This window comes from Ranitomeya imitator, chromosome 10, assembly GCF_032444005.1.
Source record: "Ranitomeya imitator isolate aRanImi1 chromosome 10, aRanImi1.pri, whole genome shotgun sequence".
Classification (NCBI taxonomy): domain Eukaryota; kingdom Metazoa; phylum Chordata; class Amphibia; order Anura; family Dendrobatidae; genus Ranitomeya; species Ranitomeya imitator.
The window spans coordinates 48,404,022-48,428,496 of record NC_091291.1 but is presented as its reverse complement, the minus strand read 5'-3'; the positions used below and the strand labels follow the sequence as shown (position 1 = coordinate 48,428,496).

At 44.3% G+C, this 24,475-nt stretch overlaps 1 protein-coding gene across 1 annotated transcript in view; it reads right to left on the bottom strand.

Moving 5' to 3' along the window:
* PRKCG (protein kinase C gamma) overlaps positions 1-24,475 on the bottom strand; it is a 741,415-nt gene that overhangs the window by 113,628 nt on the left and 603,312 nt on the right. Inside the window, exons 9-10 of the mRNA XM_069742550.1 lie at positions 15,321-15,350; positions 4,258-4,389 (exon numbers count right to left, since the gene is read on the bottom strand). Coding sequence (XP_069598651.1) covers positions 4,258-4,389; positions 15,321-15,350 — 162 coding nt within the window. The remainder of the gene's footprint in view (positions 1-4,257; positions 4,390-15,320; positions 15,351-24,475) is intronic.

Genomic DNA, 24,475 nt, shown 5'->3' with positions numbered 1-24,475 from the left:
CAAAGAACTAGGTGGAGTTAAATAGAGCAGCACCTAACGACTTAACCTCGTCACCTGAGGAAGGAAACTCAGAAGCCGCAGCCCCACTCACATCCACCAGAGGAAGCTCATGGACAGAACCAGCCGAAGTACCACTCATGACCACAGGAGGGAGCTTGACCACAGAATTCACAACAGGGTACCTCCTTCCGCTTCTGTTTTTACTCCTTTTCGTAAAGGCACACAGCATAGAGTCTAGAAGGAGACTGCGGTGGGAGTGGAATAGAGCTGGAGTGACAGAGGCTTCAGATCTACTGCCTCATTTCAGAACGAACTGGACATGTAAAGGTATTACTGGACTTGTCTTTGAGAGAGCTACAGTACATCCATGTATAAATAGTTTGAAGGTGGAATCCTGTTGACAGTTTCCCTTTAAGGAACTGAAATGAGGGGAAATGGAGTGTCTGATGAAAAGACGCTTTATAGTACATAGAGACTATCTGATTCAGTCATGGTTCAACAGTTTTATTGTAAACCCAGCACCTATTAATATTTTCCCGTAGTCTCTAGAATTAATGATACAACCAACAGAGGCTTTGCTTTTCTTTCATTTAGCTTCCATTACACAGAATATATGCAATATAAAATCCTCGGGTGCTTACATCATAAGCACTTTACATTATTTATATTACTCAGTTCAGAAAATGAAGTTCTGCTGCACAAATCAATTGAAGTAAACTCACCACGGGATCCGGTATTCATGCAGGGAGAATTCTGATTGCCAATGCATAAATAAACCAATTTCACCATAAGCAAATCCATGATAATAAAACCCGACAAACGGGGCACACAATACGGTGTCCTCTATTGGTAAGCAGAAAATGAAAACATTTGATATTTCACGAAGATTTCAATCAGCCCAGCGTAGCTAGATTGATTGTGGATGTGAATCTATATATATAATTGTCTAAGGGTTTTTCCGTCTGTCTGTCTGTCCTGGAAATCCCGCGTCTCTGATTGGTCGAGGCCGCCAGGCTTCGACCAATCAGCAACGGGCACAGCGATGATGATGTCATAAAGGACATAGAAATCCCACGTTTCTGATTCAGCGACGGGCACAGTATCGACGTAGATGTCATAATGGTTGCCTTGGCGACGATGATGTCATAAAGGTTGCCTCAACCAATCAGCGACGGGCACAGTCTGCCGCGAATTCTGGAATCATCATTGTCCATATACTACGGGGACATGAATATTCTAGAATACCCGATGCGTTAGAATCGGGCCACAATATAGTAAAATACATAACTACTGACTATATACAAGTGGAATTCACTCCGACAAAATTAAGTTTTTTAATTACATCTCAGAAAAAGTCCAAGGGCTCATACATACTGCCATATTATTGTTTATTACAACTTGAGACCTAAACCAACGACCATGGACCTCTGTGGGTCCACACGATACCTTCGAGCTCCTATACCTTTCATTTACATCTTATATTTAAAGACTTACTCTCCTAAGAGCAATGGAGGCACCATCTACAGGGAGGGACATACCGACTGCTTACGATGCATGCTACAATGTGATCTCCCCTGAGGAAGAAAGTTTCTAAACTTCCGAAACGCGCGTCGGGGAGGGCGGGAATACGCGTGTGTACGTGCCACACTACTAGGTATTTTATCAGAGACACGGCCACTGTGCAATATGGGTACTGTGTATTAATCTTTAGAATTATCTGCTGTCTCTTAGGGTCGGTTCACATGCTCTTTCTCCGCCGGTTTTGTCTGTGGGAGTGCCCGTTACTCTTTTACTATGTGTGCTGTCTATAGGTCTTTTTTGTATGATTAATAAACTTTTGCATTGATTTTGGTGTCAGTCTCTGGACATTTGTACACTGATTTTTATCTGTGGTGTTCTCTTTATGGACTTCAGTGTGTCCGTGTACGTCCTGCAATATACTATGGGTTACGCTTATATATATTACATTGTATATTAACATGATGTCCCATAGTTTTCTGTGTTTTCTTGCTTATTAATGTGATCTCTGCAGGGAGAATTTGCAATGAAATAAGTTATTCAACTCTTGCTGTGTAAATTAGAATGCAAAAAACGAGAAATTGTTGAAGTATGCCCTCAGTTACTAAATACAAGGTATGAAAAAACAAAAATGCACAGTAAAACCAAAAACACTCTGTTGCAAAAAAAATCACAGTGGACAGCAAGGGCTAGTAAAAAGATGGAAAAAACATGGTATTTGGTTGATACGTTTGAAAACGTTGAAAACTGTTTTTTCAATCTTTTTACTAGCCCTTGCTGTCCACTGTGATTTTTTTGCAACAGAGTGTTTTTGGTTTTACTGTGTATTTTTGTGTTTTCAAGTCTCTTGGTGGTGTGAACATGTCTCTACGGGCTTGTTCACTGTGCGCGCAGCTCATGTTTTCTGGTTTCACATACATACAAGGTATGTACAATTTTTCATCATAGCTAATTATAATGTTTATATTTTTCCTAAAGTTTTAAGACATCAAAATTGTTATGGATTTAAAACATGCCAACTTTCCTCCTCTGCTCTCCTCTCCAGAACATTATAGATATGTTAGATAGTTAATGATTCCCTCCAAAGTCAGCTTTACACAAAGTCTAATATGTGCTCATCTTAAATGGATTGTTTCACAAAGTACATTTTTTATTATTTTTTTATTAATAGATCTTGGAATTTTAATAAGTTCCTCAATTGGATGTGTTAACAACCTTTTCTTATAAATGAGCCTGTGCTGTATACTGTGAAATGACTGTGTCAGACCATGCAAAGTCACTCCAGCTCATGGTCAACAGATATTAATGCTCCTGGTCATGGTTGAAAGCATAAGTTACTTTTTGTATGATAAGTGAGTAAACAGAAGAAACAACAGGAGCTTACAGCTGCTTACTGAAGAAGTACATTTCCCTGCCTGTTTTATCACAGGAGTGAGTGTTTCTATCTTATCTCCAGTCCTCTGAATTCATCAAAAATCAAGTGATTGACATATAAGCTAAGCTGGCACTTGCGCTCCTAAGCCAACAACTTGATTTTGATGAGCTCAGATGGCTGTAAAGCAGTAGAAACACTCACTCCTCTGTTAACTCAGGCATGGAAATGTGTTAACTCAGAAAGCGGCATGTGTGAGTCCTTCTGTGTCGTCTTATGTATTCACTTATCATTACTGACTTATGCTTCCCTGCCTTTGGCCAATAGCTGTGGTATGTGCCAACCATGATCTGGGGCAGCTCAGCATGGTCAGACACAGCACATAACAGCATATACCAGGAGCACATTTATAAGTTTATTTCAGCACAGGAAAAATAAACTTAAAATTCCAATTGTGGGTTATTGTTCCAAGATCTATCGTTCAAAGTGTGCTTTATTTGTGGGACAACCCCTTTAAGTAATCGATTTCTGGCATTGTAGTCAATAGGAAATGAACAGTACCATAGATTCCACTTTTTTAGACATGATCCGAGAAATTGTCTATATTTAAAGGAAACCTTTCTCTCAAATGCCAGAGGATTACAGAGAAAAATATATACATCTCTGCAATCATGCAGCCAGGCTCTGATTCATACTGCTCGTCCTTTGGGCAGCATGAATCAGCTGGCAGGTTCTCTGTAATGGTACATTTATATTTCTTACACTACGTAAAATGTAAAAAATATGTCATTACTATTGATGAGCGAGTGAGCTCGTTACTCGGATTTTCTGAGCATGCTCGGGTGTTCTCCGAGTATTTTGGGCGTGCTCGTAGACTATGTTTGTGTTCCCGCGGTTGCATGATTTGCGGCTGTTAGACAACCTGACCACATGCAGGGATTGTCTGTTGGATAAGGAATCCAAACATGTATTCAGGCTGTCTAGCAGCCGGAAATCATGCAGCTGCAGAGACACAAACATAATCTCCGAGCACGTGCAGTTGCATGATTTGCGGCTGTTAGACAACCTGACCACATGCAGGGATTGCCTGTTGGATAAGGAATCCAAACATGTATTCAGGCTGTCTAGCAGCCGCAAATCATGCAGCTGCAGAGACACAAACATAATCTCCGAGCACGCCCAAGATACTCAGAGATCACCCGAGCATGCTCGGAAAACCCTAGTAACGAGCACACTCACTCACCACTAGTAATTAATCAACATCCTACACAAGTTTCTGTGCTGTGCTCTGTTAGCAGTAAAACTGTCCTAAAAAGACTGATCTAATAAGATAAATATTATAACATCCAATGCCAAGATTTACTAACCTTTCCAAAACTTCCCTTCCCAAGCACCATGAGAAAGTTGAAGTCGGAGATGTGGAAGCGACTAGTACCAAAGAAGCTGACGCGTTTGGAATCTGTTGGGCTTGGACTCGGAACTGGACCTCGTCTGACTTTCTGCACAACAGAAGTGAAATAAAGGCAATTCATTAACCAACCAAATTTATACAGTTCTTACAAGGAAAGGATCTTGAGACGATTTGCTCAGGCTGTCCTTTTTCGGTATAAATCAATATTGTAGGCGTATGTACAAGGTGCATCATATCATAGAATGTGACTGCAAAGACACCTATTTACCTGTACGTACTACACGAGATTGTGAGGCAAGATGTAGGATCTGGCATTCGCACAAATGCACTACTGTGAAATATAAAAAACTAAAATGGAAAGCTACAATCATATACAAATTACAGAGTAGATCTCATATCGTTGTGTGTAAGATTGATATCTACAAGTTCATCGCGGTCAACCCAGCGATGATGTGCGCGGGATGTATCTAGTTGTACAGTACATGCAACACATGGGTCATCTTCTAAACTACTCTACATCTAGACCACTTTTCATTCATAAAACAGATGGACTTCATCATGGACTGGGCTCCCTTTAACCATATACCTTATTTAATCCATATATAGTCTCATACATATTTGTAGGCACAAGTTAAAAAAAACCCTTGGTTGACAGATATTGTAGAAGTCTTTGCCTAGTAATAATAACTCAAGCAACAGTCAGTGAGTTACTACACTCCATCTCCAAGCTATTAAGCTGCTTGCCAGGGGATCATTGATTTGCATATGGTTTAGAATAAGAAAAAGGAGAGTAACAGCATGACAGATAATTAACTTTATATCTAAATCAAGATGGAAAATAAACCTCTAACATCTGTGAGAAGTAGAGTAAACATATTTTTTGCATTTCATAAATTTTCGATGACCACAGGATGTTTGACAGAAGCAAATTTCGGTACACGTATAACAGCAAGGATACATCAAACAGTTTGACATTGTGAACATGGCAACATATAGACCAGACAAAAAGCCCAGCAGTCAGACAGTTAGAAGTATTTAACAGACAGTTAAAAGTATTTAACAGACAGTTAAAAGTATTTACGTACAATCTTGTAGGTAATTCAACCAGAGATGATAAAATCAAAACCTGTCTAAAAATTATCCAGCCTGTTAAAACCCTGTCTAAAAATTATCCAACCTGTGAAAACCCTGTCTAAAAATTATCCAACCTTTTAAAACCCTGTCTAAAAATTATCCAGCCTGTTAAAACCCTGTCTAAAAATTATCCAACCTGTTAAAACATTCAATTGCTTCTCTCATGTTCTTTTTTTATGTTTTGTAAGTAAGTAACAAGTTCTCACGAATTTGTATTCATCCATGGGAGCAAATGGTAAAACAAGAAACAAGAATTATCAAACATCTAGTAAAAAAGGTTAAAAGAAGGATTTCCCTAGGGAAAGTGGAATAAAAAGAGACTCCTGATTTGTTATGGCCGAAACACATTGTGTTTTAATGCTACAAAATTTTAATAAATAGTTTTGTTTTTTGGAGCATACATTTTTTTGTGGTAGCGCCATTTTTCCGGTATTTTCTCTATGTCTAAAAAGGTTGGAGAACATGATTTATAGAATAAATGATTAGAGTTGGCGGATACCTGGATGTTTGGGTCAAACAGTTACAAAACGTTCTGGTTCAGGTACAAGAACAGTACCTGGACCCGATCCCAGACCCCATTCACTTAAATGGGGGCCCGAATATCCAGTGTTTGCTATGCTGTTATGTGCAAGACAGGGCAGCAAACAAAGCTTCTGATCGGCAATAAAATAATCACCGCTGATCAGACAGCCACGGTTCCCACGCTGTCAAAAGACCGCATGAGTGCGCAGATGTGATCGGAGGTATAACGTTTACCTCCGGTCACTGGGGTCAGTGAATGGGTCTATATCTCCAATCATCTGATGAATGCTGCCGCTAATAACAGTGAGAGCAGGAGCGGCTGATGGGAGTAATCATCAGACGGCTCCTGAATTGTAATAATAAAAAAAACAGCATGGGTTCCCCTGTATTTTTGATAACCAGCCATGCAAAACTAACAGCTGGGGCTGCAACCCTCAGCTGTCAGCTTAAGCACGGCTGGTTATCAAGAATAGAGGGGACCCCACGCCGTGTTTTTTTTATTATTGAAATAAATAATTTTAAAAAATGGCATGGGGTCCGCCACATTTTGTTCAACCAGTCTTGCTAAAGCAGACAGCTGGGGGCTGGTATTTTTTTAATATTTTTTTTATTGGATTTTATATTAAAAACAGGATTTGGGAAAGACTAGGAGGGAAGGACTGGTCTAAGTGAACTGAGAACTTCAACTAAGCACGGTCAGAAAGCTGGGCAATGGGAGCACCCGAAGGTCAGGATTAAAGGGAATCTACCAACAGGTTTTGCCATGTAATCTGAGGACAGCATGAAGTAGGGGATGGGACACTGATTTCAGGGATGTGCCACATATTAAGCTGTGTGATGTAGTTTCAATACAATAAGTGTTCTATCAGCAGGAGATTATCACTGCCGGACTACAGTTCCTGTGCATACTGGTCCAACCACACACCCAGCACTGATTAGCAAACTATTAATGATACAATATACACAGAAAGCTGTTGTGTGGTTGGGTTAACTTTCTCAGTTCTGCTACATGCTACATCTAAAAACTCAGATTTTGTCAAAACTGCTGCACCCAGTAAACTAAGCGACACATCACTGGAATCAGCGTCTCTGCTCCTACATCATGCTGCTCTCAGATGACCTGGCAAAAACCTGCTGACAGATTCCCTTTAAATGCCATGTATGGCTGCCTCCATGAAGTTGGCCCTGATACTGGGCTTCTAGCAGGAAGGTGACTTTCACAAATGACAGCACATGTCACTAGAGATTCTCATGCTGATCACACTTCATTAGACGGCATTTCTTGGCTGATATAACAACGTAATGCTGGCTAATTCCGTCTTCTCCACACTGTATCCTGACTCTGATTCCATGCCGCAGACTGCTTGTTGCATAGCAACAGAGGCTGACTTAAAGGGGAAAAACCATAACATGCAGTATTTTATCCAAGGAGATTAAGTTGTCCACCTTATCATGGCTGCTGTGCTTTTAGAATGAATATTAAAGGGAATCTGTCAGTTGATTCATGCTGGCGGCATCAATTCGAGCATGCATGACTGCAGCCAGGTATAGTTTTCTCTTAAAACCACTGGACGGCCTCTCACCACACCACTCCAAGTCTTTAACATGGTTTTCCCATGTGTGTATATAGCGAGAGACCTGTCAATCACCTCTGGCACTGCTGGGAAGAGCCGGCCAAGGAAGGCACTGGACTAGTTTTCTCTTTGGCTACAGTCATCAGCTAGAACTTCAAATTATTTTTTTCTCTCAAATGCTGCAGTATGCCTTGCTGTAATCATGCAGAAAAGATCTGATTCATGCTACCTGTGGTTTTTGCAGCATGAATCAGCTGTCAGGGTCCCTTTAAACCCATAGCACAATATTCAATGCATGTACGTGATTACGGGGGTGTTTACGTGTAGAGAAGGCTCAGCAGCTGAGTTCTCTTTGGACAAGGTAGATACCGGTTATGGTGATTGCGTGTGGAGAAGGCTCAGCAGCTGAGTTCTCTAAGGACGTGGCAGATACCGGCTATGGTGATTGCGTGTGGAGAAGGTTCAGCAGTTGAGTTCTCTACTGACGTGGCAGATACCGGCTATGGTGATTGCGTGTGGAGAAGGTTCAGCAGTTGAGTTCTCTAAGGACGTGGCAGATACCGGTTATGGTGATTGCGTGTGGAGAAGGCTCAGCAGCTGAGTTCTTTCCGGATGTGGCAGATACCGGCTATGGTGATTGCGTGTGGAGAAGGCTCAGCAGCTGAGTTCTCTAAGGACGTGGCAGATACCGGCTATGGTGATTGCGTGTGGAGAAGGTTCAGCAGTTGAGTTCTCTAAGGACGTGGCAGATACCGGTTATGGTGATTGCGTGTGGAGAAGGCTCAGCAGCTGAGTTCTTTCCGGATGTGGCAGATACCGGCTATGGTGATTGCGTGTGGAGAAGGCTCAGCAGCTGAGTTCTCTTTCGACGAGGCAGATACCGGCTATGGTGATGGCATGTGGAGAAGGCTCAGCAGCTGAGTTCTCTCTGAATGAGGCAGATACTGGCTATGGTGATTGCGTGTGGAGAAGGCTGAGCAGCTGAGTTCTCTCTGCGTGGCAGATACCGGCTATGGTGATTGCGTGTGGAGAAGGCTCAGCAGTTGAGTTCTCTCTGGACAAGGCAGATACCGGCTATGGTGATTGCTTGTGGAGAAGGCTCAGCAGCTAAGTTCTCTCTGAACGAGGCAGATACTGGCTATGGTGTTTACGTGTAGAGAAGGCTCAGCAGCTGAGTTCTCTTTGGACAAGGCAGATACCGGTTATGGTGATTGCGTGTGGAGAAGGCTCAGCAGCTGAGTTCTCTAAGGACGTGGCAGATACCGGCTATGGTGATTGCGTGTGGAGAAGGTTCAGCAGTTGAGTTCTCTAAGGACGTGGCAGATACCGGCTATGGTGATTGCGTGTGGAGAAGGTTCAGCAGTTGAGTTCTCTAAGGACGTGGCAGATACCGGTTATGGTGATTGCGTGTGGAGAAGGTTCAGCAGTTGAGTTCTTTCCGGATGTGGCTGATACCGGCTATGGTGATTGCGTGTGGAGAAGGCTCAGCAGCTGAGTTCTTTCCGGATGTGGCAGATACCGGCTATGGTGATTGCGTGTGGAGAAGGCTCAGCAGCTGAGTTCTCTTTCGACGAGGCAGATACCGGCTATGGTGATGGCATGTGGAGAAGGCTCAGCAGCTGAGTTCTTTCCGGATGTGGCTGATACCGGCTATGGTGATTGCGTGTGGAGAAGGCTCAGCAGCTGAGTTCTCTCTGAATGAGGCAGATACTGGCTTTGGTGATTGCGTGTGGAGAAGGCTCAGCAGCTGAGTTCTCTTTCGACGAGGCAGATACCGGCTATGGTGATGGCATGTGGAGAAGGCTCAGCAGCTGAGTTCTTTCCGGATGTGGCTGATACCGGCTATGGTGATTGCGTGTGGAGAAGGCTCAGCAGCTGAGTTCTCTCTGAATGAGGCAGATACTGGCTTTGGTGATTGCGTGTGGAGAAGGCTCAGCAGCTGAGTTCTTTCCGGATGTGGCAGATACCGGCTATGGTGATTGCATGTGGAGAAGGTTCAGCAACTGAGTTCTCTCTGGACAAGGCAGATACCGGCTATGGTGATTGCGTGTGGAGAAGGCTCAGCAGCTGAGTTCTCTTTGGACGAGGCAGATACCGGCTATGGTGATTGCGTGTGGAGAAGGCTCAGCAGCTGAGTTCTTTCCGGATGTGGCAGATACCGGCTATGGTGATTGCATGTGGAGAAGGTTCAGCAACTGAGTTCTCTCTGGACAAGGCAGATACCGGCTATGGTGATTGCGTGTGGAGAAGGCTCAGCAGCTGAGTTCTCTTTGGACGAGGCAGATACCGGCTATGGTGATGGCATGTGGAGAAGGCTCAGCAGCTGAGTTCTTTCCGGATGTGGCTGATATCGGCTATGGTGATTGCGTGTGGAGAAGGCTCAGCAGCTGAGTTCTTTCCGGATGTGGCTGATATCGGCTATGTTGATTGCGTGTGGAGAAGGCTCAGCAGCTGAGTTCTCTCTACGTGGCAGATACCGGCTATGGTGATTGCGTGTGGAGAAGGCTCAGCAGTTGATTTCTCTCTGGACAAGGCAGATACTGGCTATGGTGATTGCGTGTGGAGAAGGCTCAGCGGCAGATACCGGCTATGGTGATTGCGTGTGGAGAAAGCTCAGCAGCTGAGTTCTCTCCAGATGTGGCAGATACCGGCTATGGTGATTGCGTGTGGAGAAGGCTCAGCAGTTGAGTTCTCTCTGGATGAGGCAGATACCGGCTATGGTGATGGCGTGTAGAGAAGGCTTAGCAGCTGAGTTCTCTCTGGATGAGGCAGATATCGGCTATGGTGATTGTGTGTGGAGAAGGCTTAGCAGCTGAGTTCTCTCTGGATGAGGCAGATATCGGCTATGGTGATTGCATGTGGAGAAGGCTCAGCAGCTGAGTTCTCTCTGAACGAGGCAGATACCGGCTATGGTGATTGCGTGTGGAGAAGGCTCAGCAGCTGAGTTCTTTCCGGATGTGGCAGATACCGGCTATGGTGATTGCGTGTGGAGATGGTTCAGCAGTTGAGTTCTCTCCGGACAAGGCAGATACCGGCTATGGTGATTACGTGTGGAGAAGGTTCAGCAACTGAGTTCTCTCTGGACGAGGCAGATACTGGCTATGGTGATTGCATGTGGAGAAGGCTCAGCAGCTGAGTTCTCTCCGGACTTGGCAGATACCGACTATGGTGATTGCGTGTGGAGAAGGCTCTGCAGCTGAGTTCTCTCTGGGCAAGGCAGATACCGGCTATGGTGATTGCGTGTGGAGAAGGATCAGCAGTTGAGTTCTCTCTGGACAAGGCAGATACCGGCTATGGTGATTGCATGTGGAGAAGGCTCAGCAGCTGAGTTCTCTCTACGTGGCAGATACCGGCTATGGTGATTGCATGTGGAGAAGGCTCAGCAGTTGAGTTCTCTCTGGACAAGGCAGATACCGGCTATGGTGATTGCGTGTGGAGAAGGCTCAGCAGCTGAGTTCTTTCCGGATGTGGCTGATACCGGCTATGGTGATTGCGTGTGGAGAAGGCTCAGCAGCTGAGTTCTTTCCGGATGTGGCAGATACCGGCTATGGTGATTGCGTGTGGAGAAGGTTCAGCAGTTGAGTTCTCTCCGGACAAGGCAGATACCGGCTATGGTGATTACGTGTGGAGAAGGTTCAGCAACTGAGTTCTCTCCGGACAAGGCAGATACCGGCTATGGTGATTGCGTGTGGAGAAGGCTCAGCAGCTGAGTTCTCTTTGGACGAGGCAGATACCGGCTATGGTGATGGCATGTGGAGAAGGCTCAGCAGCTGAGTTCTTTCTGGATGTGGCTGATACCGGCTATGGTGATTGCGTGTGGAGAAGGCTCAGCAGTTGAGTTCTCTCTGGACAAGGCAGATACCGGCTATGGTGATTGCGTGTGGAGAAGGCTCAGCAGCTGAGTTCTCTCCAGATGTGGCAGATATTGGCTATGGTGATTGCGTGTGGAGAAGGCTCAGCAGCTGAGTTCTCTCCAGACTTGGCAGATACCGGCTATGGTGATTGCGTGTGGAGAAGGCTCAGCAGCTGAGTTCTCTCTGGACAAGGCAGATACCGGCTATGGTGATTGCGTGTGGAGAAGGCTCAGCAGCTGAGTTCTCTCCAGATGTGGCAGATATTGGCTATGGTGATTGCGTGTGGAGAAGGCTCAGCAGCTGAGTTCTCTCCAGACTTGGCAGATACCGGCTATGGTGATTGCGTGTGGAGAAGGCTCAGCAGCTGAGTTCTCTCTGGACAAGGCAGATACCGGCTATGGTGATTGCGTGTGGAGAAGGCTCAGCAGCTGAGTTCTTTCCGGATGTGGCTGATACCGGCTATGGTGATTGTGTGTGGAGAAGGCTCAGCAGCTGAGTTCTTTCCGGATGTGGCTGATACCGGCTATGGTGATTGCGTGTGGAGAAGGCTCAGCAGTTGAGTTCTCTCTGGATGAGGCAGATACCGGCTATGGTGATTGCGTGTAGAGAAGGCTCAGCAGCTGAGTTCTCTCTGGATGAGGCAGATATCGGCTATGGTGATTGCGTGTAGAGAAGGCTTAGCAGCTGAGTTCTCTCTGGATGAGGCAGATATCGGCTATGGTGATTGCGTGTGGAGAAGGCTCAGCAGCTGAGTTCTCTCTGAACGAGGCAGATACCGGCTATGGTGATTGCGTGTGGAGAAGGCTCAGCAGCTGAGTTCTTTCCGGATGTGGCTGATACCGGCTATGGTGATTGCGTGTGGAGAAGGCTCAGCAGTTGAGTTCTCTCTGGATGAGGCAGATACCGGCTATGGTGATTGCGTGTAGAGAAGGCTCAGCAGCTGAGTTCTCTCTGGATGAGGCAGATATCGGCTATGGTGATTGCGTGTGGAGAAGGCTTAGCAGCTGAGTTCTCTCTGGATGAGGCAGATATTGGCTATGGTGATTGCGTGTGGAGAAGGCTCAGCAGCTGAGTTCTCTCTGAACGAGGCAGATACCGGCTATGGTGATTGCGTGTGGAGAAGGCTCAGCAGCTGAGTTCTTTCCCGACGAGGCAGATACCGGCTATTGTGATTGCGTGTGGAGAAGACTCAGCAGCTGAGTTCTCTCCAGATGTGGCAGATACCGGCTATGGTGATTGCGTGTGGAGAAGGCTCAGCAGCTGAGTTCTCTCTACGTGGCAGATACCAGCTATGGTGATTGCGTGTGGAGAAGGCTCAGCAGCTGAGTTCTCTCCACATGTGGCAGATATCGGCTATGGTGATTGCGTGTGGAGAAGGTTCAGCAGCTGAGTTCTCTCCAGACTTGGCAGATACCAACTATGGTGATTGCGTGTGGAGAAGGCTCTGCAGCTGAGTTCTCTCTACGTGGCAGATACCGGGTATGGTGATTGCGTGTGGAGAAGGATCAGCAGTTGAGTTCTCTCTGGACAAGGCAGATACCGGCTATGGTGATTGCGTGTGGAGAAGGCTCAGCAGCTGAGTTCTCTCTGAACGAGACAGATACCAGCTATGTTGATTGCGTGTAGAGAAGGATCAGCAGCTGAGTTCTCTCTACGTGGCAGATACCGGCTATGGTGATTGCGTGTGGAGAAGGCTCAGCAGCTGAGTTCTCTCCACATGTGGCAGATAACGGCTATGGTGATTGCGTGTGGAGAAGGTTCAGCAGTTGAGTTCTCTCCAGACTTGGCAGATACCATCTATGGTGATTGCGTGTGGAGAAGGCTCTGCAGCTGAGTTCTCTCTACGTGGCAGATACCGGGTATGGTGATTGCGTGTGGAGAAGGATCAGCAGTTGAGTTCTCTCTGGACAAGGCAGATACCGGCTATGGTGATTGCGTGTGGAGAAGGCTCAGCAGCTGAGTTCTCTCTGAACGAGACAGATACCAGCTATGTTGATTGCGTGTAGAGAAGGATCAGCAGCTGAGTTCTCTCTACGTGGCAGATACCGGCTATGGTGATTGCGTGTGGAGAAGGCTCAGCAGCTGAGTTCTCTCCACATGTGGCAGATATCGGCTATGGTGATTGCGTGTGGAGAAGGTTCAGCAGCTGAGTTCTCTCCAGACTTGGCAGATACCATCTATGGTGAGAAAAGCCTTATTTAAATTTTATAATAAACTGTATTTGAGGACCAAGACTTTGTGAAACGAGCCCTTTAAAAAGAAAAGTTTTCCTGATTAATTCTATAGGACCTAAGGTAAATGGGTTCATATCTGTGCTTCTATTTCTTCTTTTATGCTCTGACAATTGCACCAAAAAGACCCCAATGACTATAATAGTGCTATTTTCCTGCAACAATGCCTCTGATATAAAGTGATATAAAGCTAAGGTAGATCGGTGTAACACACTTATATGGAGCCTTATCCGGACTTTAGGCACAATTTCACATTTTTACTGGCAATGGATTATTTGTGCCATATAAAAAATAAAATAAAAGATGGAAGTTTTCAAATATTATTTTATTTTTCAATTTGCCTTGAATGGAAACTGTTGAAGATTTAAAAAATGGTATTTTCCCAGACTCTAAGAATCTTCTGATTTACAATTTGTGAAAATATAGCAATTTTAAGTGAATAAATTAATATTAAATTACTTTCTTTGTACAGTTATTGTATAGACTTGTATTGTGTTTCTTCACCTGCAACTAGAAAACGTGTAAGGTATATGATGGAGCAAGTCCGCCCTCTAGTGGAACAGTCAAGAGTTGCACAAACATAAACTGCAATAACTATGTCAAAAGTTTTTATTAGTCCCTAATTAATATGAATATTGAACATGTGCACAGCAATGTTCATTTTTCACGGTGGTTTTTCAGCACTTTTTTACGCGGAATCAAGATGGAATTTGCCTGTAAAAATGATTTGAGCACATTCAGACTTTTTTATCTAATAAATTTTAAAGCCGTTGTATGACAGCCAATTTTTTTTTTATCTCCAGTGGACGTGGACCACTCATAACTTTTCATTGTAGGTGGCAAACTTTCAGGTCTGATCTGTGGATAGGATGCCAGAAACGATTATCTACAGTATGTAACTGATTAGTGGGGATACTGAAGCCAGGACTGTTAAACAAATCTGTTCATAGATTTTTGTTATTTAATCTGAGAGCAGCATAATATGGGGTACAAGAGCCTGATTCCAGGGATATCTCACTTATTAGGCTGTGCGCTGTAGTTTCAATACAAGCAGTATTTTATTAGAAGGAGATTATCACTACAGGACTACATTTCAAGTGCAGAGCAGTCCAGCTGATCTCTGTAACCCCGCCCCCTGACAATTCACAATGTATACAGGAAGCTGCCTATTAGGAGTTCTGATTTAGCTCTGCTAAATCTACACTGTATCAAAACTACATCAAGCAGTCCAGTAAGTTATACATCCCTGGAATCAGGGTCTCTGCCACTACATCATGCTGCTCTTAGATTATATAGCAAAGACCTGCTGACAGATTCCCTCCCACTGAGAAAAAAATGCACAAATTGGACCACTCCCTTGATATATGCCCCCAGGCAGCTGCACCAGCCCCTCGATAGCCTTCCTTCTCCAGTAGATTACCAGCTCCTACAGCTCTCTTGATCTTCAGCTTGTATTTTTCAGCCTGCTCATGAGATTTTTCAGTACTCACTTCCTCTCCTCCAGGGTCCAAAAGTATTACCTATCACCTTGGCTGCTGGGACTCCACCAGCATTGGCTCCAAACACAGTATCATTATAGAAGATCACAAGACCGGAGACATTGCAAACTAGACAGATGATAGATATCTGTGGGTAACGCCACAGTAGAACAAGACGCACATACAAGACGCTGTTTGTTTTCACAACAGATAACATATAAATTACCTCATAAAGTTCAAGAGGAAAATTGCACGCCTGAAATAAAGAGGAAAATGAAAAAGTGTGGGAATGGCAAAGAAAATAAAGGTAATTCAAGAAACAGAGAGAAACTGATATAAAGAAGGAGGAAAAAAACAAATATTTATATTAAATTAACAAACTGAAAATCGATGAAGAAAAAAGTAGTTTGGGGCTAAAATAGTAATAGTTGTGCCAAACAGCTCATCACAATAGTTATTATATAAAGCAGTGTGCCTGTTATTTCAGGTAACCTATGAATGAGCGGTCACATGGGATAACTCTACTTATGGCTACTATATGACTTATAGCCTGCATTTTCCCCAGTTCTCTCCTATGCAGGCTCATCTCTTATTTTCAGTTCTCTCTGAGCTGGTGGGCATAGACTAGCTGCTTTGATATAGCACACAGAAGGAGGTGAATTCCTGCTCTTCTTTCTGTGAAGCACACAGACTGAAGCAGCAGAGGTAGCTAGGGAAACATTATGCAGTATCACTGAGCTGTGTGGCTGTGAATCCAACACCGAAGTGAAAATAAATGTTCTAGTAGCCGCAGAAGGATCTGCCTCTTTCTTTGCCTTTGTCTATCTGCACTCTCACTGTGCTGAGTGCTTTTTACTCCTCTTCATTGAGTATAATAGGAACTGTTCCCTAACTTCTCACTGTGCTGACTGTCCATTGGATATGAGCAGATAATGAGTTTAAAAACTGTAAGGCTTTGAGAAAGTGGCTCATAAGTGAGAAGGAAACATATAGATAGAATAAGATAAATTATAAAGTTTACTATAGTTGTCTGTACTATTTTTCTACCATTGATTTATGCACTTTGTTGAAAAGACAGTAACCGCCTAATTAACTAACTCAATTTAGTTGCAAATATTGTATCAGCTTAGGTAAAACCATCTGTATGATATGATATTAACTCATCTGTGCCTACAAAGACAACATAAGCATACACTTGTGCCTCAATGAATAATATGAGCTCATAATTCCCCCAGAAGAATGCAGTACATCAAAACGCACGTCGGGGCCTGGCGCCACATCCACAGTAGGTAATGTCTTTTTCTTAGTTGCCTTATTCCTGCTGGCTTAAGCTATCCTTGTCTGGTATGCTTTTGAAGTCACATAACTCATATAAATGTGCATTATCATCAGGGAACACTGTTTTTTGCATATATACAGTATATATATATATATATATATATATGTATGTGTATATATATATATATATATATATATATATATATATATATATATAGCTCAAAAAATAAAGGAAACCTTAACCAACTTAACCAACAGAATGTAACTCCAAGTCAATCACACTTGTGTGAAAACAACCATGTGCCGTTATGAAGCAACACTGGTTGTGAATCAATTTCTCTTGCTGTTGTGCAAATGGAACAGACAACAGATAGACATGATAGGCAATTAGCAAGACAACCCCTATAACGGAGTGATTAAGCAGGGGGTGACCACAAACAATTTTTCTGCTCTCATCCTTTTTGGCTGTTATTTTAGTCACTTTTGCATCTTGTCATTGCTCTCACCCCCAGAGGTATACTAGCATGAGGCGGTGTCTACTGTACAACCCACAGAAGTTGCTCAGGTAGTGCAGGCTCATCCAGGATGGCACATCAATGCAAGCTGTTGCAAGAAGATTAGCTGTGTCCAGTGCATGGAGCAGATATCAGGAGACATGCCAGTACACCAGAAGACGTGGAGGGGGCCGTAGGAGGGAAGCTATAAAGCAGCAGGACCACTACCTCCTCCTTTGTGCAAAGAGGAACAGGATGAGCACTGCCAGAGCCCTGCAAAATGACCTCAAGCAGGCCACTAACATCCATGCGTCTGCTGAAACTGTCAGAAACAGACTCCAGGAGGGTGGTATGAGGGCCTGACATCCACAAGTAGGCGTTGTGCTTACAGCCCAACACCCTGCAGAGCAATTGGCATTTGCCAGACAACACCAATATTGGCAGATTCAACATTGGCGCCCTGTTCTCTTTACGGATGAGAGTAGGTTCACACTGAGCACATGTGACAGACGTAACAGAATCTGGAGACGCTGTGGAGAACATTCTGCTGTCTGTAACATCCTCTAGCATGACTGGTGTGGTAGTGGGTCAGTAATGGTGTGGGGAGGTATTTATTTGGAGGGCCGCACAGCCCTCCATGTGCTAGCCAGAGGTACTCTGACTGCAATTATAGGGTATAGGGATGAGATCCTAAGATTCCTTGTGAGACCATATGCAGGTGCACTGGGCTCTGGATTCCTTCTGATGCATGACAGTGTAGCTGAAGTGTGTCTGCAGTTCCCGCATGATCTCTCAGAAGAACATTTCCCGCCTCATGAGGAGCATCTCCAGGCATTGTAAGGAGGTCATACAGGCATGAGGAGGCCACACACAATATTGAACATCATTCCTTGTCTTGAGGCATTTCCACTGAAGTTGGATAAGCCTGTAATTTGATTTTGCTCTTTGATATTGAGTATCATTCCAAATCCAGACCTCCATGGGATAATAATTTTGATTAACATTGATCATTTTTATGTTATATTGTTCTCAATGCATTCCACTATGTAATGAATAAAGATTTGGTATGTGGTATGTTTACCCTTTATCTTTTTGAGTAACATATATTATATATACATACATACATATATATATATATATATATATATATATATATATATATATATATATATATATATATACTAGATGGTGGCCCAATTCTAACGCATCGGGTATTCTAGAATATGCATGTCCACGTAAAATATTGCCCAGTGACGTAGTATATTGCCCAGCGACATATTATATTGCCCAGCGACGTAGTACATTGCCCAGTCACATAGTATATTGCCCAGTCACGTAGTATATTGCCCAGTCACGTAGTATATTGACCAGCGACGTAGTATATTGCCCAGCCACATAGTATATTGCCCAGTCACGTAGTATATTGCCCAGCCACGCAGTATATTGACCAGCCGCGTAGTATATTGACCAGCCACATAGTATATTGCCCAGTCACGTAGTATATTGCCCAGTTGCGTAGTATATTGCCCAGCCACGTAGTATATTGCCCAGCGACGTAGTATATTGCTCAGTCACGTAGTATATTGCCCAGTTGCGTAGTATATTGCCCAGCCACGTAGTATATTGTCCAGCCACGTAGTATATTGCCCAGTCACGTAGTATATTGCCCAGTCACGTAGTATATTGCCCAGTCACGTAGTATATTGCCCAGTCACGTAGTATATTGCCCAGTCACGTAGTATATTGCCCAGTCACGTAGTATATTGCCCAGTCACGTAGTATATTGCCCAGTCACGTAGTATATTGCCCAGTCACGTAGTATATTGCCCAGTCACGTAGTATATTGCCCAGTCACGTAGTATATTGCCCAGTCACGTAGTATATTGCCCAGCCACGTAGTATATTGCCCAGCCGCGTAGTATATTGCCCAGTCGCGTAGTATATTGCCCAGTCACGTAGTATATTGCCCATTTCAAAAACCTGACCTGCACATCCAAACATAGACTGAGTGTGAACAGGTGCTGAACCCAGAGTCGCCAACTCGTATATAGTTAAATAAATAGGGCAGCACACTGCAGCACCAAAACATGTAAACTTGAAAAAACGAAATTTGAACTGCATTACTGCACTAGAAATATGAAAAATGACAGCTTTTAGCGCACAAAAATGGCCAATTTTATGTGTACCTTGTAGCCATTTGGCCATTTTTGTGCGCTAAAAGCTCTGGCGACTCTGGGTTCAGCACCTGTTCACACTCAGTCTATGTTTGGATGTGCAGGTCAGGTTTTTGAAATGTATTCTCTAGCCTTCTGATCGTGCACTCCCCGCCTCCTAGCTTCAGGTGTTTTAATTATAGTAGGTCCAATACCCCTCCACATAGAGAGAGAATTTGAGTCCAAGAAGAGGTTTTTGCATGTACCCATTCAGATGGAGACGTTTATTCTCAGTGAGGTAGGTCAAACTTAGGACCTCGTATAAGAGAGATGCCTTAACGTGGCTACGAGGTACACATAAAATTGGCCATTTTTGTGCGCTAAAAGCTCTCATTTTTCATATTTCTAGTGCAGTAATGCAGTTCAAATTTCGTTTTTTCAAGTTTACATGTTTTGGCGCTGCAGTGTGCTGCCCTATTTATTTAACTTTAGTAGTATATTGCCCAGTCACGTAGTATATTGCCCAGTCACGTAGTATATTGCCCAGTTGCGTAGTATATTGCCCAGTCACGTAGTATATTGCCCAGCCGCGTAGTATATTGCCCAGCCGCGTAGTATATTGCCCAGCCGCGTAGTATATTGCCCAGCCGCGTAGTATATTGCCCAGTCGCGTAGTATATTGCCCAGTCGCGTAGTATATTGCCCAGCTACGTAGTATATTGCCCAGCCACGTAGTATATTGTCCAGCCGCGTAGTATATTGCCCAGTCACGTAGTATATTGCCCAGCCACGTAGTATATTGTCCAGCCGCGTAGTATATTGCCCAGTCGCGTAGTATATTGCCCAGTCACGTAGTATATTGCCCAGTCACGTAGTATATTGCCCAGCCACGTAGTATATTGCCCAGTTGCGTAGTATATTGCCCAGTTACGTAGTATATTGCCCAGCCACGTAGTATATTGTCCAACCACGTAGTATATTGCCCAGCCATGTAGTATATTGCCCAGCCACATAGTATATTGTCCAGCCACGTAGTATATTGCCCAGCCATGTAGTATATTGCCCAGCCACGTAGTATATTGCCCAGCCACGTAGTCTATTGCCCAGCCACGTAGTCTATTGCCCAGTTACGTAGTATACAGCACAGAGCCACGTAGTATATTGCCCAGTGACGTAGTACATTGCCCAGCCACGTAGTATATTGCCCAGTCACGTAGTATATTGCCCAGTCACGTAGTATACTGCCCAGTCACGTAGTATACAGCAGAGGTCCCCAACTACAGTCCTCAAGGCCCACCAACATGTCATGTTTTCAGGATTTCCTTAGTTTTGCCCAGGTAATAATTGCATCACCTGTGCAATGCAAAGGAAATCCTGAAAACATGACCTGTTGGTGGGCCTTGAGGACTGGAGTTGGGGACCTCTGGTATACAGCACAGAGCCACGTAGTATGTTGCCCAGTCACGTAGTATATTGCCCAGCTACGTAGTATATTACCCAGCCACGTATGTCACAGGTTAAAAAATAAAAAATAAACATACTCACCTAACGATCCGAGGGCCCCTTGTAGTTTAACATACTCACCATTCTTGTCGCTGCTCCTCAGTGTCCCGTCTCTCCGCCTCCTGGGATCCAACGGCGCTGTGCCGATGGGCGCACGGCTGCCGCTATCTTCCGTTCCCAGGATGCATTGCGAAATTACCCAGATACAGGCGCGAGCGGACAATGGAGGGTGAGTATAGCAGGTTTTTTGTTTTTTTACTATTTTTAACATTACTTTTTTTACTATTGATGCCGCATAGGCAGCATCAATAGTAAAAGGTTGGGGACACACAGGGTTAATAGCGGCGGTAACGGAGTGCGTTACCCGCAGCATAACGAGGTCCGTTACCGCCGGCATTAACCCTGTGTTAGCGGTGACCGGAGGGGAGTATGGAGCAGGCATCGGGGACAGTGACTGCGGGAAGCATGGAGCGGAGCGCCGGGGACACTGCAGGGAGTATGTACTGGAGCGCCGGGGACACTGACTGTGACGAGTATGGAGCGGAACGCCAGGGACACTGCGGGGAGTATGGAGCGGAGCGCCGGGAACACTGACTGCGAGGAGCGGGAAGAATGGAGCGGAGCGCCGGGGACACTGACTGCGGGGAGTGGGAAGTATGGAGCGGGGAGTAAGGAGCGGCCATTTTCTTCAGGACTGTGCCCGTCGCTGATTGGTCGCGGCAGCCATGACAGGCAGCTGGCAAGACCAATCAGCGAATGAATAACCGTGACAGAAGGACAGACAGACCCAAGTGACCCTTAGACAATTTTATATATACTAGATGGCAGCCCGATTCTAAAGAATCGGGAGTCTAGATTCCATATATACTTGAAATTCGGCAGGAGCTTGAAGAGCAACGTCACTGGGCCCGCCTCCACGCAGTAGAAACTTGCTGTGAGGTAAAAATTCAAAAATCACACCAAAATGGCAGGCGGAGTGTGTCACAGTACGGCACGTTTCTGATTGGTCGCTCGCAGCAGGCGGCAACCAATCAGACACTGGACACTGTTGACGTCACTTATCTCCGGACATTAGCTCCGGACATTAGCTCCGGACATTAGCTCCGAACAAAGCCACGGAAGTTGGCACAAATTGCAGGAAGTAGTATTCTAGGCAATTATATATATATATATATATATATATATATATGTATATATATATATATATATACATATATATATATATATATAAATATATATATGTGTGTGTACAAGCAGTCAAAAAAATGGGTGGTACTCACTGCTCACATATGGCAAAAAAAAAGGAGACCACGTGTCTCATCCAGTGACTGTGACTGGAGTTGTGGAGGCCTCCAGTGTATTTACTTTTTGCTCTTTCTCACTCTGTCTGGAAAAGGCAGTCTGTTTGTTTTCTTATGCTGAGCAGTTTATGAAGATTAGAGTAAACCAGCCTGGACATTTTTATGAAACTGCTTCCTGTGCCTACCTCAGCCACAGCTGAGTGAGTAGAAACCCTACATTATTTACACATGGAGGTTTTGTGCCCTGTACAAAATCCAGTCTTGTCAGCAGATTTATCCAGCAAGGAAAATACTAAGGTCATCCCAAGTTTCATCACAGTGAAAGGAAGTTGCCCTGTGAGGCGTCGTATCCACTTTAATTTTTTTAGAGCTCTGAAGAAGTACAATGTTAGTCTACATTGCGTGCCTATAAGAAGAACATTAGCTCACATGTACCTACGAGTACAGCATTAGTGCATGTGTGCTCCATGATGTACAATATTAACTCATGTGTGCCATGACAAAAATATTATTTCAAATGTGTGCCTACAGGTACAGTATTAATTCACATTTACTCTATACTCTATAAGTATAAATTTGCTATTGTATTGGTATATATGCATTGTGATGCAGCGGTAGGACCATACACAGTGAAACGGCAGTGATTCAAACAAGTTCAAACAAAAAGTTCCTTTATTGTGTTACTTCACACAGACTATACATTATACGACTTCTTCATACAGTCCATTAGTAATACATGGCTATATGATGCAGTCAATACACAGGCCGAACTTCCCTCTGTCCAGTTTCCCTGGGTGACCACACGCCGGTATCAAGCCTCTGTACTCAGTCAAGTGCACTGCACTCTTTATCTTCTGGAATGCAGCCGCAAAAACACAAGACAGCCCAAGACGCAGGGTGTGTTGCTCCACACAGAGAGAGCTCTGCAGACAACTGCTCTGTCTGCTTCCAAGAACACACTGACACATCTCCCCCAGTACTACAGGGCTTTTTAATCAGTCACTGCTTCACTATTCTAATTACAGCCACACCTGTGTCTGCAGTACGCCCTCATGGCCTCACTATGCTTCCATGCACATTCTGGAGAGCACATACAGGACCCCCTAACTGCAACAGGGGTACTGCCTCACAGCATGTATTTTGGTCCACATGTGTATCTATAAAATTAATATTAGCTCACATCTGTCTAGAAGTACTATATTTTCTGAATTGTTCACCTATGAGTAGACTATTACCTCAAATGTATAAATATTTGCACAATATTTGCTCTCATATGTCCCAATTGGTACAATATTAGCTCACATGTGTCTTATAGGCACAATTCTAGCTAATATGGATGTCTGAGTACAATATCAGCAAACATGTGCCTGTAAGTACAAGGTTTGCTGATATTCTCATCTATGAGTACAATATTAGCTCAAATGTATGTGTAAGTCCAATATTTGCTTACATATCTAATTATAATAAAAATTTTAGCTCATGTGTGCCAAAGCTCACATATAGAAATACTGTATGTACTTAAGTCTTGATCATTATTGCATCTCTAAGCAGATGTACAATAAAAAATATATTGTGGTACATTGTTAGCCAGAAAAATCGATGTAAATACATTAATGACCAAAAATTACAAAAGTATTCTAGGACTAATGAGTCACCCGCCAGGGCCGTGCGGTACTCGGTACTGGGTCTGGTGTTCACGGGGGATGTCCGTGGCCCTGGGCGCCCATGTAAAAGGGAGATTGAATAAAGTTTATGTTTGTGACGCCACCTGTGGTATTTGGTCAGTGGGGACCGACGCTGCTTCAAGGGGTCCTCTGGATGATGTTATTACAGCTAGATGGTATAACTTCCCACAGATGAAGTATGTCCCCATGGCTCCCGTTGTGTAGATGGAAGATGGTGAATGGTGCAGTAAAGAACGAGGACACAGGTTTGCAGTCTCTTTACCTGGTTTACTGAAGACTTCAGGCAGCCACAGTCCAGGGTACCAGATCACAGGCAGAGTCCGGCCGGCTTGGAGGCAGGTTGGGAGTCCCTTTTTCCAGGTGGAGTTAAAAGCCTTCCTCTAGCGTGGTGGTGTTGTAGTTCCTTACTGCCTATGGCTTCTGATTAGGTCCTCACAGTTATTCTCTGTCCTCCATATAGGATTGGACACAAACCCGTATGACAAGGTGACTCGAGCCTTTTTACAGGGTCTCTATCACGATCCGGGCTCTATGTGTCACTCTGTCTCCTGGGTATTGAGACGGACTTGTAACTTGCAGTTCAGCTGTCGTGCCGGTCTCTGCTGTAAGACTTAGAGTCCTTTACAACCTCGGTTTTCCGGCTAACGGTAATCTGCGCTTCAGAGGGGAATCACTCGTTTGCAGCTGTCCTCCCCTGATGTCACTCTCCTGTGCTTCGCTCTCCTACACGCTCACTGCAATCTGTTCTGCTTTCGGTATTATCTCTGTCCAGGAGCTGCAGCACTTTCTCATGGCTGCATGGCCCCTCTGCTTCCTTCTCCTTTGTCTCTCTGACAGGAACTAACTAACTTTCCCTCCAAACCGCAATATATATATATATAGGGGAGTCACCTAGGAATAGGATCAAAAGCTCCCCCTGGTGGCCTGGAGTGTGAACATGTTGCATGTTTGTGTTTACCTGGTGAGA